This window comes from Brassica napus, unplaced genomic scaffold (genome assembly GCF_020379485.1).
Source record: "Brassica napus cultivar Da-Ae unplaced genomic scaffold, Da-Ae ScsIHWf_253;HRSCAF=424, whole genome shotgun sequence".
Lineage (NCBI taxonomy): Eukaryota > Viridiplantae > Streptophyta > Magnoliopsida > Brassicales > Brassicaceae > Brassica > Brassica napus.
Window position 1 is genome coordinate 44,314 of NW_026015857.1, and position 18,087 is coordinate 62,400.

Here is an 18,087-nt window from a genome sequence, read left to right on the forward strand (position 1 = left end):
AACTAGACAACATAGAGGAGAAGAAGCAGGAGTCTTTGTTTAATTGCAGTTGTACAGGGGACTTGGACTTTTATTCTCCCCCTCAGACCTCCGATAATAAGAGTATGACTGATTTCTCCGCTACCACACGCAAACGCAGTTTTTGCGGTTGTTGGCGCTTTGCAACAATCACTCAAACCGCTTCAAACCGTTCTAAATCTCATAAATTCAAAAGCTGGTTACAGCAAGCGTTCGCAGCGAACGGTTGTGAAAGGATAAAAAATTTAATTTTTTTTAAACAATATAAATACAAAAATAAAATATTCAATAAAAATTTTAAATTGGAATTATAAAAATACTAAAATATATCTATTATATTTTAGGTAATATTATAAAATTTTACAATAAAAATATTTTCTATAATTTTTAAAAATTTAAAACTAGAACTTTCTAAATATAATTTTTATATTTATTATAATATTAATATTCTTGTAGTTATAAAATGTAAATATTGTTAATTTATTATTTAACCGCTGTTATATTTGGTAGTTAACCAGTCATAAGTATCCCGCAAATACACAAATTTCTAAACGCAGAACCCGTCGTACAAATCTCTTAAAACCGCTAGAAACTACAACCACCTGCATCCGCAAACTCCTGCAACCGCTGCCGTTGCTTTTGAACCACAACCTTTGCGTTTGAACCAATCATGCCTAATTGTTGGGATTCCTTGTGTCTGGTCCAATATTTATTGTTTGATTAGTATGCTAAAATGACTTGTACAGTACTCTACCGAACCAAAATTTAAAAATCCTTGAGGCTAGAAGAAAAAAAGTTTAAGTTTACGCTTATGGCTTACATTGTCATATACGAAGAATCTATTCATCCAAAAGCCTCTCCTGTTCTACACTCCCCCATTTTTCGTCAAAGCAGTTAAAACACTAACTACATGACCTTTATGCCTTAGGATGACCAACCGATTCAAGAAATCCAGGATATTGGCAAACAACATATTTTCAGATCATTACCGCAGTAAGCTCTACTGTTTTCTATTTTGGGGGTCATGGAACTTTTAGCTTTTATCACACAGAGTCCAGTAGATGTTACAGAAAATCCTACTAAAGGCCAAACAATAAAACAAAACAAAAACTCTTAGACCATTGTCAATGGTTCACTCTATATTTTTACTCTAAAATAGAGTAACTCTATAATAGAGTTGAATTATACTCCAATGATACTCTATTTTAGAGTGGAAAATTGAGCGATGAACAAAAAAATACAACTTATTCTATATACAAGAGTAAACTCATTTTTACTCTATTATAGAGTAGTAAAAAGAATATTATTGGATCACTTTTATTCTAAACTCTATTTTACAGTGAAAAATAGAGTGGGTTTGGAGATGACCTTAGTCACTGATGAAGCCATGAGAAACATAAGTATCTCTTAACCACTAATGAAGTTTTTTTTGAACTTATCATCCATTTCTTGTAAACTAGAGAGAAGATACATTCACAAAGAAGTTGTAGCTTTCTGATCTCAACTGTTCAAAGAAGAGGAATGTTACCTGAGTTATCAAAAGCCTTTAAACAATCTCAAGTAGTTGCTCCTTTGACGGATTAGGAAGTGCATCCACATTCCAACCACTAATGAAGTTCATTCCGACAAAACACAATTCTCATGATCAGTAACCCTTAAATCCACTGCACAGAAACTCAAGAGGTTTTTGGTTGTTTCTTATGGTCTCCACAATTATGGGATAACATTTTTAGGATTCAGCATGGTTTCTCAGGAAGAAAGCACAAGCTGAAGATTTTTTATACATTTAATATCAAACAATCATATTCCTATCTTAAAATAAAAAATTTTGTATTTGTATATTACCAAAATCAACATCACTAATGAATTTATGCTCATAATGAATTTATCTGTAAAATCACAGATGTTATCAAAATATTATATTTAAAACCAAAATAGTAAATATTATATAAACTACAAAATGAAAATTAACTAAAAATATTAAAATATATATGGAAGCATGAAAACTAAAATTTTGAAAAATAGTAAACATGACATAAATATAGTCTACGAGGATACATAGATAATGTTTGTGATTTATTATTTTGTGTTTTTTTCTCAAATACTAGATTTTTTTTCAGTCCACAAATATAATAAGTGTTTAATTTCAAATCCAAGTTTCCTGATTCAATTATTATTATAAAAAATATTTTGATCCAAAATCTACTTTCCATAAATAACACAATAAAAAAAAAAAATTAATACATTGATTATCAATATGAATATTGTATTTTTATAATTTATAATAATAATTTAAATTTGTATTTAATTTAATAATTTAATTTTTATAAAACTAAATATTATAATTAAAAAAATTAGTATTTATATTTAGCACACACAAGGTACGGGCCATCAACTGGTTAATATTATATATACACATATAATAATTACATTTATCGTTATAATATAATATTAAAAAGTTTATAAGTAAAAAAATTGATTTATATATTTCAAGAGTTTCACAGAATTATAACTTTGTTTAAACTAAATTTTTTAAAATAAACTTATGTAAAGAAAAATGTGATTCTTTTTTTATAAAAACTTTATTTTCAAAAATGATTTGGTAGTTATAATTGTTAAAGTGTGAAAGTTAAAAGACCATTTGGAAATAACAAATATATATTTTATAGGAAAATATCAATATCAATTTTAAATTTTAAAAAATATAGATTGACTATTGCTTATTTTTTCTATTTTACTTCCTCCGTTTCATATTGAGTGTCATTGTAGAGAATTTTTCGTTATAAAATAAATATCTTTTTTGACTTTCAATGCAAAATTTATTAATTTTATTTAACAATTTATTTTTATATTGTTTGAAATATGTTTATGTGTATAGGTAATTGTGCTTTTATATAGAAAATATACAAAATTAATTGTTTCTTTAATCTGTGTGCACAAACCCATAGTGACACTTAAAATGAAACAGAGGGAGTAGCATTTAGAAATGAAAATATCAATAGATAGAAAATGTTCTTAATGTTTTGTTTGTAAACATGGTTGGTTTGTTTGAGTATTTATTCAGTTATTATGGGAGGGGTAGCACTACAAGAAAACGTGCCCATAACAACGAACATTTACGACGAAAATATTTCGTCGTAAATTTACATGGTGTTTACAACGCAATTACGAGGAATCCAACTTTCGTCGTAAACGCCATGTAAATTTACGACGAACAGATTTCGTCGTAAACTCCATGTAAGTTTACGACGAATGTACGTGGAAAGAGAAATACGTCGTAATCATTACATCGACATTACAACGAAACATGTTACCGTTATATTTAGGTGAAAACGTGTATTCAATGTGCTTTAACTTACCTAATTTCGTCGTAAAGTCGTTGTAAATAATATGTTAAAACCATGTAAAATCCATGTAAAATATTTCTTGTAAAATCGTTGTTATATTTCAACTACCCAACTCGAAAATTTCTCTATATATATGTCATTTCCCACAACTCTCTTCCTCACAACACACAAACGGGAGAAAAAAAATCCAAAAAAAAATCAGAAAAAAAAGATTTCAAAAAAAAATCGAAGAAAAAAATGGCCGGTGGCGGTAGTATTTACGAGTTACGGAGTTGGATGTATTTGCACAAAGATTCCGACGGAAGGGTGACGAACGCATTTCTGAGCGGGCTAGAGACATTCATGCACCAGGCGGGCTGTACACCGATCACACAGGAAAGCGGTAAGATGTTCTGCCCCTGTCGGAAATGCAAGAATTCAAAATTTGCACGTAGTGAAACTGTATGGAAGCATTTAGTAAACAGAGGATTTACACCACAGTACTACATTTGGTATCAACATGGAGAGGGTTATGGGGGAAATGAAGCTAGTAGTAGTAATAATAATTTTGAGGATGGTCATCATAGTGAAGAACCGAATCATTTGCATAATGAATATAATTATCATCAAGATCATGAGCAGATGGTAGATCATGATAGGGTTCAAGATATGATTAGTGATGCATTTTTAGAAACAACTACAACAATAGCTGATGGAACTGGAAATGTAGAAGAACCTAATTTGGATGCAAAAAGGTTTTATGAAATGCTAGATGCTGCAAATCAACCAATCTACACTGGTTGTAGAGAAGGTCTCTCTAAATTGTCTCTAGCAGCTAGGATGATGAATATTAAAACGGATCATAATTTACCTGAGAATTGCATGGATGCATGGGCGGAGTTGTTTAAAGAGTATTTGCCAGAAGACAACGTGTCTGCTGAATCTTATTATGAGATTCAGAAATTGGTTTATAGTCTTGGGTTGCCTTCGGAGATGATTGATGTTTGCATCGACAACTGCATGATCTACTGGAAAGAAGATGACAAGTTAGAAGAGTGTCGATTCTGCAAAAAACCACGATTCAAACCGCAAGGCCGTGGGAGGAATAGGGTACCGTACCAAAGGATGTGGTACCTACCAATTACAGACAGATTGAAAAGATTATATCAATCTGAGAGGACTGCTGCGTCGATGAGGTGGCATGCGGAACATGTCCAGAGAGATGGTGAGGTTGCACATCCATCAGACGCAAGAGCGTGGAAACATTTCAACAAGGTACACGCAGATTTTGCTACAAATATTCGGAATGTCTATCTTGGGTTATGCACCGATGGATTTAGTCCATTTGGAATGTCTGGTAGACAATATTCTTTGTGGCCAGTCATTCTTACGCCGTACAATTTACCGCCGGATATGTGCATGGAACAAGAATTTCTATTTTTGACCATATTAATCCCTGGGCCGAAGCATCCAAAACGGTCTCTTGATGTTTTTCTTCAACCGTTGATAGAAGAGCTAAAGCAATTGTGGTCAGAAGGGGTGAGGACGTACGATTGTTCCTTGAAAAACAATTTTACGATGCGAGCAGTTCTGCTGTGGACGATAAGTGATTTCCCTGCTTATGGGATGTTGTCTGGCTGGACAACACATGGAAGATTATCTTGTCCATATTGTCTTGGATCGACGGATGCTTTTCAACTGAAGAATGGTAGGAAGAGTTGTTGGTTTGACTGTCATCGTCGCTTTCTTCCACTTGCCCATCCGTACAGAAGAAATAAGACATTGTTTCGGCACAAAAAAATTGTCAGAGACGGTCCTCCTCCATATCTCACCGGCCAGCAGATCGAAGCAGACATTGATTATTACGGAGCTCAGGAAACAGTTAAAGTTGGAGGAAATTGGCATGTTCCTGGAAATATGCCTGATGGGTATGGTGTGTCTCACAATTGGCATAAGAAGAGTATATTTTGGGAGCTACCCTATTGGAAGGATCTTCTCTTACGCCACAATCTGGATGTCATGCATATTGAGAAGAACTTTTTTGAGAACATCATGAATACATTACTTAACGTCCCTGGGAAGACAAAAGATAACAAAAAGTCAAGGATGGACTTACCTGATATTTGCTCAAGAAGTGAGTTACATATCAAGAGCAATGGAAACGTTCCTGTTCCCATCTTCCGGTTGTCATCAGAAGCCAAAACAACCTTGTTTGACTGGGTTGCATCAGAAGTTAAGTTTCCTGATGGTTATGTTTCAAATCTGTCAAGATGTGTTGAACGAGGTCAAAAGTTCTCCGGAATGAAGAGTCATGATTGTCATGTGTTTATGCAACGACTACTTCCATTTGCTTTTGCCGAGCTCCTTCCAGCAAATGTCCATGAAGCACTTGCAGGTAATTATAAAACGTTAATATATATACATATGTTATGAAATGTTATTAATTTGATTACTTTTGCAATATACAGCCATCGGCGCTTTTTTCAGAGATCTCAGCACACGTACGTTCAAGGAAGAAGTCATCGAACAACTTCATCATAACATTCCGATCATATTGTGCAACCTGGAGAAGATATTTCCTCCTTCATTTTTTGACGTCATGGAGCATCTAGTTGTCCACCTACCGTATGAAGCATTGCTTCGTGGACCTGTTCACAACGGATGGATGTATCCGTATGAGCGACAGATGAAACATTTGAAGGGGAAAGCAAGAAATCTTGCAAAGGTGGAAGGTTCAATAGTTGCGGGAAGTTTGACAGCCGAAACATCTAACTTCACATCATACTACTTTGCTCCAACTGTTCGTACGAGGAAAAGAGTTCCTAGAAGATATGATGATGGTGGAGTACCGACATCATATCCAATTGATGGTGTTCCTGACATTTTCTGCGAAATTGCACGGTTTGGTGGTAAAACGAAAGAAGTATGGTGGTCATGTGAAGAGGATAAACATAGTGCCCACACTTATATTCTGCTCAACTGCGAGGATGCAGTGACCCGTTACTTTGAAAGGTAAATATTTTTGTGAATGTTAATTATATGAATTGCAGTTAATTATGTATGACTTGATTATTTGTTTAATTTGCAGCATGTTTGTATCTCAAGTTGAAGAAGCAATACCAGGAATATCTGCAACTGATGTGGACACACGTAAAGATAAGCACTTTGTCAAGTGGTTAAAATCACAGGTACGTAATATATCTCATACATTGATTAATTAAGTAAGTGTTTTGATACTTCAATATTAATTAAGAATAACTGCTTTTTGCAGGTTGATTATGACGATCCTTATTATCCCGTATGGTTTCACGAATTGGTTCAAGGTCCAGTTGCAAAGGTCACCACATCACCTATGTATTTCACACGAGGATTTACCTTTCACACATACGAGTATGGGAGACATCGGGCAACGAGTAACTACGGAATATGTGTGAAAGGTGAAACGGACTTTTACGGGATCTTGCAGGAGATTATTGAAGTGGAATTTCCGGGGTTATTGAAGCTAAAATGCGTCCTCTTCAAATGTGAATGGTTCGATCCTGTTGTGAACCGAGGGATTCGGTATAACAAATTTGGTGTTGTGGATGTCAATTTTGGGAGAAGATACAACAAATTTGAGCCTTTCATTTTAGCTTCACAAGCCGAGCAAGTTAGCTTCCTTCCTTATCCTCGGCTTCGAACTTCCGGGATAAACTGGTTAGCTGCTATCAAAATTACACCTCGTGGACGCATTGTCGCTGGAGAAGAACCGCCCTTGCAAGAAGAAGACGCTATCAATGAAGTTGAGGTACCAGAACAACCAACTGATGAAATCCTTTTGATCGACCCGCAAAACTTTCAATATGAAGATATTCCCGAAGATGCGACAGATGAAGCACGTGAAGACGAGTTCGAGAGAAGCGACGATGATGATTGTAATGATAGTGATGAGAACGAAAACGATTTAGAGTGATGTAATATTGATGAGAACGAAAACGATTTAGAGTGATGTAATATATGTCTCTGATGTTGTATTTCTCTATTGTAACGTATGTTTAAAGAAATATTGTTTTTTTACCATCCTAATGTATGTGTAACAAATGTTGTTTTATATAATATGTATTTGTGTTAATTTTAAAAAAATTATTTGGAGTTTTAGGGTTTTAGAGTTTAAGTTGGAGAAAGAGCACAAAGTAGTAGAGAAGAGATATGATGTTAGATGATATGTGACTTTGGGGTTTAGGGATTTCATTCTCGGTGTTTAGGGTTAAGCGTTGTAAAATCGTCGTAAATGGTTATCTATTCCACGTAATTTCGTCGTAAATGGAAAAACGCGGGCCTGGTAACTTCGTCGTAAACGTGGGCCTGGTAAATTCGTCGTAAACCGATGTTTCGACGTAATTTCGTCGTAAATCGAAAAACGCGGGCCTGGTAACTTCGTCGTAAATGAAAAAACGCGGGCCTGGTAACTTCGTCGTAATATTACGTCGCGTTTACGACGAAACCTTTTTTATATATTGGGACGCCGAGACGAGGCTGCCTCGTCCATTCCTCCCAAACTCCTCTCCTCTCCCTCTAAGGTACATTCTCTTTCCTCCTTTTTTTTTTTTTTTAGTTAGTTTAGGTTATTAATTAGTTAGGTAATTAGTTTAGGTGATTATTTAGATAATTAGTTTAGGTGATTAGTTAGATGACGGAATACTATAGTTTAGGTGATTAGTTAGGTAACGGAATAATTTTTTAATTATGTCGTCATAATTGATTAAATTTATTTAAATTTTTTTTAGATGGCTCCTAGAAGGAAACCAGCAGCACCTACTTATGCCCAGTTGTTTGGCGATGGTTCCGGTACATCTTCTTCCGGTCCATCGTCTTCCGATGCAGTTCCAGACTCTCAGACTTCTCAGAGAGTTTTTTCGAGTCCTCCTCTTCCACCGCAGATGCCTCCACCTCCTCCTCCAGCGGCTGCACCTGAGCCTGTCCCAGAAGGTGCAGTTCATCCGGATTTGCGTGTGCCTTCATATGCTCCCTTCGCGAGATATACGGTGGAGGATTTGCTTGCCCAGCCTGGACGGGAGGGTTTGGATGTTCTAGACCCCGATAGACCCCGAGGAACTTATTGGTAAGTTATTAATTTTTATTACTTTAAAATTTAATTAATTTTTATTTTCTAACGGTTAAATTGTTTTTTTTCAGGTTTGGGGCTAACAACCGTGTTAGCCGGAGCGTTTCGGCGACGATTAAGGGTTACTACGACGGGGCATACCCGAACTGGAGCAAGACACCAAATCACGTTAAGATCACGTGGTTTAAATGTTTTGCGGTAAGATTTTTAAATTTAATTAAATTTTCACTTTTAAATATATATATATATTTTTAATATTTATTATTAATTGTAATTTTTTCAAAATTTTTATGTTTCAGCAAAAGTGGCATTGGTCTTTGGGAATCACCGAGAGGGTGAAGGCGGAATTCGTTGCAAAGGCAAAGATACGCCTCTGCAACACAGTCTCTGATTGGAAGGACAAGTGGGAGATCTACGGGTATGAGGGAAAGCCCACTGAGCTCACGACGGATGTGTGGGATGGCCTCATCGCCTATTGGGAGCACCCCTCTTCGATCAAAAAGGCCAATTCGTGCTCGGCTTCTCGAAGGACGAAGGATAAAGATGGTCATTTGCCCATGCTTCACAGAACCGGACAAAAACCTCATGCAGGAGTCCGTCTAGAAGCTGTAAGTTTTGTTTTAAATATATATTTTAAAATATTCAATTAATATAATTTATAATATTTAATTTAATTTTTTTTTTGTAGTTCGAGAAGACGGGAGTCTTACCTTCTCTGTCTGACCTATTCAAGATGACTCACGCCACATCCGACGGAGTTTTTGTGGATCCTGCATCTGAGAAACTCTTCCGAACAGTGGCTGGTCGGATTGAAGAACGGGAGACGCAACTAACCCAGGAGTCTCCCGATGGATTACCAGTCACATTGTCCACCGAAGAGGTCGACAGAATCTTCGAAGAGGTAACTTAAAATTTTTGTTTACATTATTTTAAATATTTTAACATAATTAACTATATTAATATATGTTTTGATTTTATAGGTGGCTCCTAAAAAGAAGGGACGGATAGTCGGTATAGGCTCTGTTAACGAAGTTGCAAGGGCAACTTCGTCATACACTTCGAGACGGGATGAAGAGACTGCTCAGATGAAGGCTCGAATGGATAGCCAGCAGGTTCGTTTAGACTCTCTTGAGGATTTGCTAGACGTGATGGCCGTGGGAAACCCGGTTATGCAGAGAATGTTGAGTGAGAGACGAGCCGCTCTTGGAATGCCACCACGAGATCCCCAAGAGTCCGATCCAACCCGTCAACAGCCGAGCAACCCCACCAACTACTTCGAGAATATGTAGTTTTTTTTATTTTTCTGTTTGTATTATGAATTTAAATATTATTGTATGACTTTTTAAAATATGTTTTCCAATTTCATATTTCGTTTTAAAATTTAATTATTTTAAATTCTGAATATTAAATATAAATTAAAATCTATTATATACTAATTAATAATAATATAATAAGAAACGATGTAAACTCCTCGTAAACATTACATGGAGTTTACATCGAATGTTTACGAGTGATTAACATCGAAATATTTACGAGGGTTTTACATCGAAATGTTTACGAGTGATTTACAACGAAAGTATTTACGTGTGCTTTACATCGAAATAATTACGTGGGCTTTACGACGAATATTTACGTGGCTTTTACGACGAATCCTTTCCCTGCGCTTTACGAGGAATATATTTCGTCGTAAACGTAACGAGTCGTTTACGACGAAACCTCCGTTACGACGGACGTTTAACAACGAAACGTCTTTCGACGTTAATTCGTCGTAACACCCGGTTTACGACGAATTTACAACGAATACTGCCTAGTAAAAAATATGTTTTCTTGTAGTGTAGTTCACAATACAATTATACATATATCAATAATTTCATTTACTTGGATTAATAAAATATGTAAATTTGGGTTCGGTTTAACATTCTTGTGCTTTTAATTTATTTTGAGATTTTATAGGTTTTTGTTATTCCAAAAATTTGATTTAATAACATCACTTTATATTATTGTTAACTATGCAAAAAAAACCTTTATAAACTTAAAAAAACTTAGAAACTGTTTAAATCAAATTATTAGATAGTTACTAAACATATATAGGTCAATTTAAAAAAAGGAAAAAAATGAATATAAGATTTCAAATCTAACCCTAAAGATACCAACAATACTATAACATATGTTACCAAACCCTAAACTAATAACTCATGAACTAATCTACATTCACTCATCTATGTTGAATATAATTCAATTTCAGATAAACAAAATTTACATCATTGAAAAATATTTATTATTACATGATTTCAAATTTGAACCATGAAAATATTTTTTATAAAAATTTTAAACTATTTTTAAGATCTAATCCATGAGAAGACTTTCTCTGAAATACTTATGGAAGACTCCTGGAAGACTTATGAAATTTTTGATTTAGGCGGGAAACCTAAATTATTCCAAAATTTAGGCGGGAACCATAAATTCTACTAAAATTTAGGTGAGATGTGTCTGAAGACTTCTTTTTAAGTCTTCTGTGGGTCTTCCAATCCTAAAATCAATTAACTATGCAAAAAAAAATACTTTCTTAAACTTAAAAAAAAAATTAGAAAGCGTTTAAATCAAGTTATTATATAATTACTAAACATATATGGGTCAATCTGAAAACGAAAAAAAATGAAGGTAAGATTTCAGAATCTAATCCTAAAGATACATATAATACTATAACATATGTTACAAAACCCTAAACCAATGACTCATGATGCAATGTATATTCACTCATCTACGTTGAAAATAATTCAATTTCAGATGAACTAAATTTACATCATTATTATTACATGATTTCAATTTTTTACCCATCAAAATATTTTTTATAAAATTATTTTTAAGATCTACTGAACGAGAAGACTTACAAAGAAGTCATCATAGATAAGACTTACAAAGAAGTCTTCTCTAACGGAGGGTTATAGTGGTAAAATTGAATATATGTTTTTTGTTTGTTCAGAAGGGGACTGTTATAATTTCACTAGGCTTTTGGGTTACTTTTGCATTTGATTGAATTTGGGGGTACACTTTTATATTCAAAATCAAGTTTTGAGTCATTTTTGGCAAATCCCCCATAAAAAAAAAAAACCACAATCTCATAGTTTATAAATGGAGGCTAAACACATTGAACATGACACACTAATGCCAAAACTAAATAACACATGAATCTATAACAATAATATCCAACCTATTAAAATAGAGTCCTATTTTTATCTACATACACAAGTATTTGTTAGACCATTCATTAGAAATTTAACTAAATATCCTAAAATTACTCTTATATGATATTCTCCTAAGAAAAACAATATACATCTGAACAATAACATTCCTAAGAAAAAATAAATATATTGTCATTAGGTAATTATCATTTGACTGTTTATCATATTTAATATCAACCATATTTTATATATTTCAGTAACTATTTTTGAAATTAAATATTATAACAAATTCTTTTTAAATTATCAAATTAAATTTTTAGATAAAACGAAATAAATAATATTTTATTGGTTGTAACATTTTATGTTTGATATTTTTAGTAAAAATAAAAACATTAAACTGAAATATAATATACTAAATAAAATAATATTGCAAAAATATTGCAAAAATAATTTAATTTAGTCGCATAAAAACATTTCGAGAATAAAAATTTCTAAACAAAGAAGCTAATAATTTTTATTTTATTAATTCATATAAAACTAATGTTTAAAATTAAACTATTAATATTGATGTTGCATTTTAAATAAATAAAAAAATAATTCATTAATATTTGATTTGTACAATATCATCAAACAAATTTCAACAAATATAAATTTTCAAAATAAAAATTATATACATATAATTGATATTAAATATATATCTTTATAACATATTTTATATTTTGAATGTTAATTAAAAATATAAATATATCCGCACGGATGTGCGGATTAATATCTAGTTTAAAATTAAAGTATATAGCAATCTATTATTATAGTATATTTGCTTTATAAATATTTATATCCGTGCATGAGCACGAAAAAATCACCTAGTAAATAAATTAAAAAGATAAAAGAAAAATGAAACCAAGTCTAGTTAGAAAAGTTAAACCAAAAGGAGCTTCAACCACCATCGCCTTCAGCCGCCACCTCCGGAGATGCTCCACCAGCCATTTTCCGCCTTCACACACACACACATTATAAAATAAAAACAAGAAAGTAATAAAATTTTCAACAAGATGGGACAAGTTAACACTTTTAAGGTGATGACTTCAAGTCTAAGCACCCCACAATACGCCTCATGAGTAGTTGGCTCTGCAAGAGATCATTGGAACCAAACGTGAATTTTGATGTCTTTTTGATGAGAGAAAAAAAAAAAAAGACATTAATTCACTTTCACAGCGAAACAGTACATGGTCATGGCCGATCAAGAGAAAAAGTTGGTGCAATTGCAATATCAAAATATAAAGCAAACTACTTTATTGTTCTAAAAGTAGAAATTTCACATTTAGTTAAACCTACCAGAGGACCCATTCATGTTCAAAAGTTAAAAGCTTTGAAAACGGAGAAAGATTATATGAAAGAGTAGTGACCTTACACCAAACAGTTTCATATCAAATGCTCAAGCATGGTTTTCAAGAAAATGACTCAGGAGATTTGATTTGATCTCTCTGTTCTTCAACTGCCGCAGATACTCAACCATAAGAGCTTACAGAAGCTTGCGTTATGGTAAGCCTTATGCTACATACCTGGAATCCTGTAAACATCACACTCGGGTCACATGTCTGGGTCAAGGATCCATAACTTGCATGGACTAATCGAGAAGTGACAGAAATCAAAGGCACTAATGCAACAATACTCACTGCAGATGGGAAAACAGTAAGAAGATAGTTCTCATTTTCTTATAAAACCACTTTGTTACTGGTCCATTAATCTTAGAAGAAAGCTAAAGTATAAATTTGGTATTTACAGATTGTTGCTAGTATCTCTAGCCTCTATCCAAAGAATACAGAGGCGCCACCTGCAGGAGTTGATGACATGACTAAACTGGCTTACCTCCATCAGCCAGAGGTCCTCCACAATCTTGCTTGCTGGTTATCACTAAATGAGATATATGTCAGTAATCTTAAAACATTCCATTGATCAAACCTTTAGAGATTATCTAACTGCAATCTTTTTGACTAAGGCAGACTTAAAATGGAAACATCTTGATTGCTGTGAATCCATTCCAAAGACCTCCACATTTGTATAGCGTCCATATGATGGAGCAGTATAAAGGAGCTGCGTTTGGAGAGCTAAGCCCACATCTGTTTGCCGGTTGCAGACACCAGTTATAGGTAACAAGTTGTTAATCAACGAATAGAAAATTACTGTATTAGCTAACGCTTTCCATGTATGCCAAGGCGATGATAAATGAGGCAAAGAGCAAGTCTATTTTGGTTAGTGGAGAGAGTGGAGCTGGGAAGACGGAGACAACCAAAAAGCTCATGAGATATCTTGCATTCATGGGAGGCAGATAAGATAAATAAGAGAGAAAAGTGTTCGACAAGTTGTTCTAGAGGTGAGTATTACCTGCTCTGTTTATTTTTAAATGACTAGGAGATTTTGGGCCTGGGGCTAGGCATATTCCATATTAAGAGAACAGAGAGCTACAGGTTGCAAGAGTCAATGGTGTCCAAAATACTCATGATTCATACGACAAACAAAGAGCTAGTCAAATATTCTACATCAAATATTTTTAAATAAATCAACATGCACAATGAGAACGACGCTTAAGGAGACGGAGGATGAACATGAATCGGTTGAGTAGCTGCACTAGTATGCAAGGGTGTCCAATCCCATGCATAGTTGGAGTGCTGTTCAAAACTATCAGCTGCATCACTTGGCTTCGCTAAGAAAATGGTGTATCCGGAGTAGTAAAGATAATCCATTGAAGTTGCAAAACTTGAATCACCTGCATCAGGTGCAAAGTCACAAAATGAACCAAACACGATTCATTGTTGTATAGAGAAGGGGTGCAAAAATTTTCAGTCACCTGTAATTAAGAGTATATTCCATGGTCCGGAATCTCGGTGAACGTCAGCATAATGTACCAACAATGACTCTAAACCGAGCTCAGCGGCAAGTCTTTTCTGATCAGGCAGAAGATGAGCATGTTCACCGCAAAACGGATTTCTTCTGGGAGCATAGTAACAATCGAAACGTTGGTCTACGAGAAGGCTCCTTTCAATTGCAGTTATATCCCCACAAAGAAATCTGTTATTTCTGCAGATGCGATACTCATGGCCATGGGGAACCTGGCCTAAACCGCTTTCAATGTTGGAGATTAGAGTTCTAGCAGAGGCCTCAGACTCAATAGGGCATGAGCACGTGTTCCAGTCCCAAAACGTGGCAACAAGATGATCTGATATGAAGTAATACAAATGCCAACTAAATGATCCGATATGAAGTATTATAGAGAGGAGTTATGAAGAGATATATATATACCTGTACTGGAGGACATGGTTCCCGGAGCAACTGGAGGAGGACACTCAAGGGACCACGGTCTCTCAGATTCCTGCGAGCAAAGCTTTCATTAAGACCGAATAAATCAATAGACCCAATAAGAGAATCAAAAACCTCAGATACCTGCAACTCCAATCTTTCACAGCTAGCGGTGGATCTTCGGCCAAATAGAGGGAATTAGAAGGATGCCCTAGGGCTTCTAGGGCTATTATTTTATTTAGTCGACTAAAAGCCCGGATAGATTTTATTCAAAGCCCAACACTTTACAATTTAAATAACTAAAGTCCACCCCAAATTTTACAGGGAATTCGGCCAAAAAAAACCTCACCTTTACGTGAATTGCCAAAAAAAATGTGAACTTTTGGACTGACCAAAAAAAACATCAAAATTTTCATTGACTTTAGAATTAATTAACAATGTTTTTGTTGACTTGCCAATTTAGCACGCCGTCAGAAAATTTAACAGAAAAATTTAATGTTGTTTATTGTTGGCGTTAAGTGAAACGACGTCGTTTTCAAATGAGATGAAACGACGTCGTTTTATATGGTTTGAAAAAAAAAATAAGTAGATCCTTGGTTTCGAACCCATATTGGTTGGGTCAAATGACAAGGCATTTTACCACTAGGCTAGTGACACTTTTAATGAAGTTACTAACACATTTAATTTTATTTGGTACTCATTGAATATAAAAAAAATCTCTAAAAATTTATAAAGATCTTTAAAATTCCAAAAAATTTAAAAAAAAATAGAAATTTTTTATAAAATTAATTTCGAAACTAAAATTAAAAAAAAATATTTTTTCTTTAAAAAAATCAAAAAATCTTCCAAAATTTTCATTTTTTAAAAAACAATTGCCAAAAGTTGAATTATTATACACACATAAAAAGATACTCACATATTAAAATTAAATTAAAATTCTTAAAATAAATATTGTAACCATTATGAATGCGATTTTAATTTTTAGCTCATAATTGTAACTTTAACTTTTTGCGTTTTCTTTGAATTTTTAAAATTTTTGGAATTTTATTTTTAAAATTATTTTGGAATTTTTTCATTTTTAAAAAAAAAAAAATTATTTATAATTTAATTTTAGTGTTACTTTTTCTTGAGCTTTTTAAAAAAATTTGGAATTTTAAAGATCTTTTTAAGTTTGTAAAGATTTTTTTTACATTCAATGAGTACCAAATAAAATTAAATGGGTTTGTAACCTCTTTGAAAGCGTCAGTAGCCCAGTGGTAAAATGGCTTGCTATTTGTCCCAACCAACCTGAGTTCAAAACCATGGATCTACTTCTTTTTATTTTAAAATCATGTAAAACGACGTCGTTTCATCTCATTTGAAAACGACGTCGTTTCACTTAACGCCAACATTTAACGTCTAGTTAACGCTGTCTTAACTGTGGGTTCACGGTGTGTTAATATGGCCAGTCAATCCTAAGTTGCTTAATAAACTAAAAAGTCAACAAAAGTAAAGTGTTTTTTTGGCCAAGCTCGAGTACAGATTTTTTTTGGCAATTCGTGCAAAGTTTGTGTTTTTTTTGGCCGAATTCTCAAATTTTATATGATAATGTTTATCATAATAAAATAAATTTATTTGCAACATTACCAAACACAAAAAAAATATTAATTTACATTTTGATATTATTATTTTTATATATTTAACTTCATTTGTTTTGGAACAAAAACTCTAACTATTTTTTGTAGGTTTTTTTGGTTTTATTTAATTTAACTATTTCTGTTTATTTTAATTAAAAATTTAGTAAAGTTAGGATTACATTGTTATAAAAATCACTAGGGTTGGTCCGCGCTTCCCGCAAAATATTTATATTCATTACATTTTTACTTAACATTCATTTTTCGTTTGATTGTATATTATGTGTCAGTTGATATTTTATAGTTTTTATTTATTTAGTTGATCATACCTTTTTGGTAAAAATGATTATGTGATGAGAGTCATCTAGCCTTCAGTATGGTTGATTATATTTGCTGATCTGAAATTTGGCGCTGTATCACCACCAGTTCATCGCGGCAGTGGCAATGTTGGTGATCTCTTCCTAGACGACGAAGCCTCCTTTTGCTTCCTCATTCATGAAGTCGTTGGCAAACACACTTTTTTATAGAGTAAAAGGTTAATGCGCAGATCTGAGCGACTTTGTGTTTCACAGCAGTGATTGATGCTCCGAAGAATCTGGATCCAGTTCGGTTAAGGCATGTGCTTCTTCCTAGGCTGGAGAAGTTGGTGAAGTGGAAAGCTTTTAAGGGGATGTCGGCATGGCGGCGAGGAGAGCAGACGTAAAATTGGAAGGTTAGCTACGGTGGAAATAATCAAATAAATGACTTTGGAGAGTACAAATCCAAGTCTTTGAACATCTTCGAATTGAATGTAGTTTGTTTCTAGGCATTGTCATGTCCCCGATTCTGGATAGGATCGTCCGGACGGACTGCGGTGCGTGGAAATGCACCAGTATGGTCATATGGCCCAAAGACAAGCGTGTCATAGCCTGGAAGTAAGGTTAAGGGCATTAGGAAGCTAAGGCATAGCTAATCCAAGAAGGAGACAAGCTCAAAGGAGCTGGACAAGCGAGCTGGTAGCTGGACAAGATCCAGGTGAAGCTCGATGAAGTGAGTGATCAGAATGGATCATGGGAAAACTAAGTCTAGGCCTGGAAATAGACCAAGGGACTTAGAAGGATTGAAGAATATAAAGGAAGCAAGCTAGACACAGTGTATAACAGCTGGGCGATGCAGTAAGCAAGCTCAACCAGCTAGGTGAAGTGTAGTGCAGCTCGATGTAGCTCACTGAAGTGTAGGTCAGCTCCCTGAGCTGGATGGACTAGCTCACTCAGCTGGGACAGCTGGGGATCAGCTCAACTCAGCTGGACTGAGTGTTCAAGTCATGGGCAGTTGGGCCGGGTCTGGACAGTGGCCGGGCCATGTGGGTGACCCGTGTGTGCCGATGGGCTGGTGGGCTCTTGGGATTGAGCCAGGAGCATGGGCAATCCGTGTGGGCTTGCTTTGGACATGTCCAGGAGTGGTTTGACAGTTCTAGGACGTCTGGTAACCGCCAAGAGGCAGTTACTAAGCGGCGGTTACGGGAAAAAGGGAAAACTGCCCCATTTGGCTCTCTTTTGGTAACTGCT

At 34.4% G+C, this 18,087-nt stretch overlaps 1 protein-coding gene and 1 long non-coding RNA gene across 3 annotated transcripts; one reads left to right on the plus strand and one right to left on the minus strand.

Moving 5' to 3' along the window:
- The first annotated feature begins 12,842 nt into the window (after positions 1–12,842).
- LOC106423187 lies at positions 12,843–14,835 on the plus strand. 2 transcript variants are annotated; one of them, XR_007334219.1, is made up of 4 exons: positions 12,843–13,322; positions 13,416–13,559; positions 13,634–13,780; positions 13,847–14,835. It is a non-coding gene; the product is annotated as an uncharacterized LOC106423187 (long non-coding RNA). The 2 variants fall into 2 exon arrangements; XR_007334218.1 differs by having other exon boundaries at positions 12,847–13,322; positions 13,634–14,835.
- On the minus strand, positions 14,113–15,182 carry LOC125601372. Its single transcript, XM_048773583.1, has 4 exons — positions 15,072–15,182; positions 14,931–15,000; positions 14,479–14,847; positions 14,113–14,397 (listed from the first exon to the last, which is right to left on the minus strand). Exons 2-4 carry the CDS (start codon positions 14,944–14,946, stop codon positions 14,216–14,218), a joined length of 567 nt encoding a protein of 188 aa, XP_048629540.1. The 5' UTR covers positions 14,947–15,000; positions 15,072–15,182; the 3' UTR covers positions 14,113–14,215.
- Between the last annotated feature and the right edge of the window lie 2,905 nt (positions 15,183–18,087).

Bases quoted from the DNA above. Each gene is read 5' to 3' on its own strand.
- LOC125601372 (XM_048773583.1), bottom strand. The intron at 14,398-14,478 runs GTGACTGAAAAT...CACCTGATGCAG, and splicing joins GAATATACTCTTAATTACAG to GTGATTCAAGTTTTGCAACT.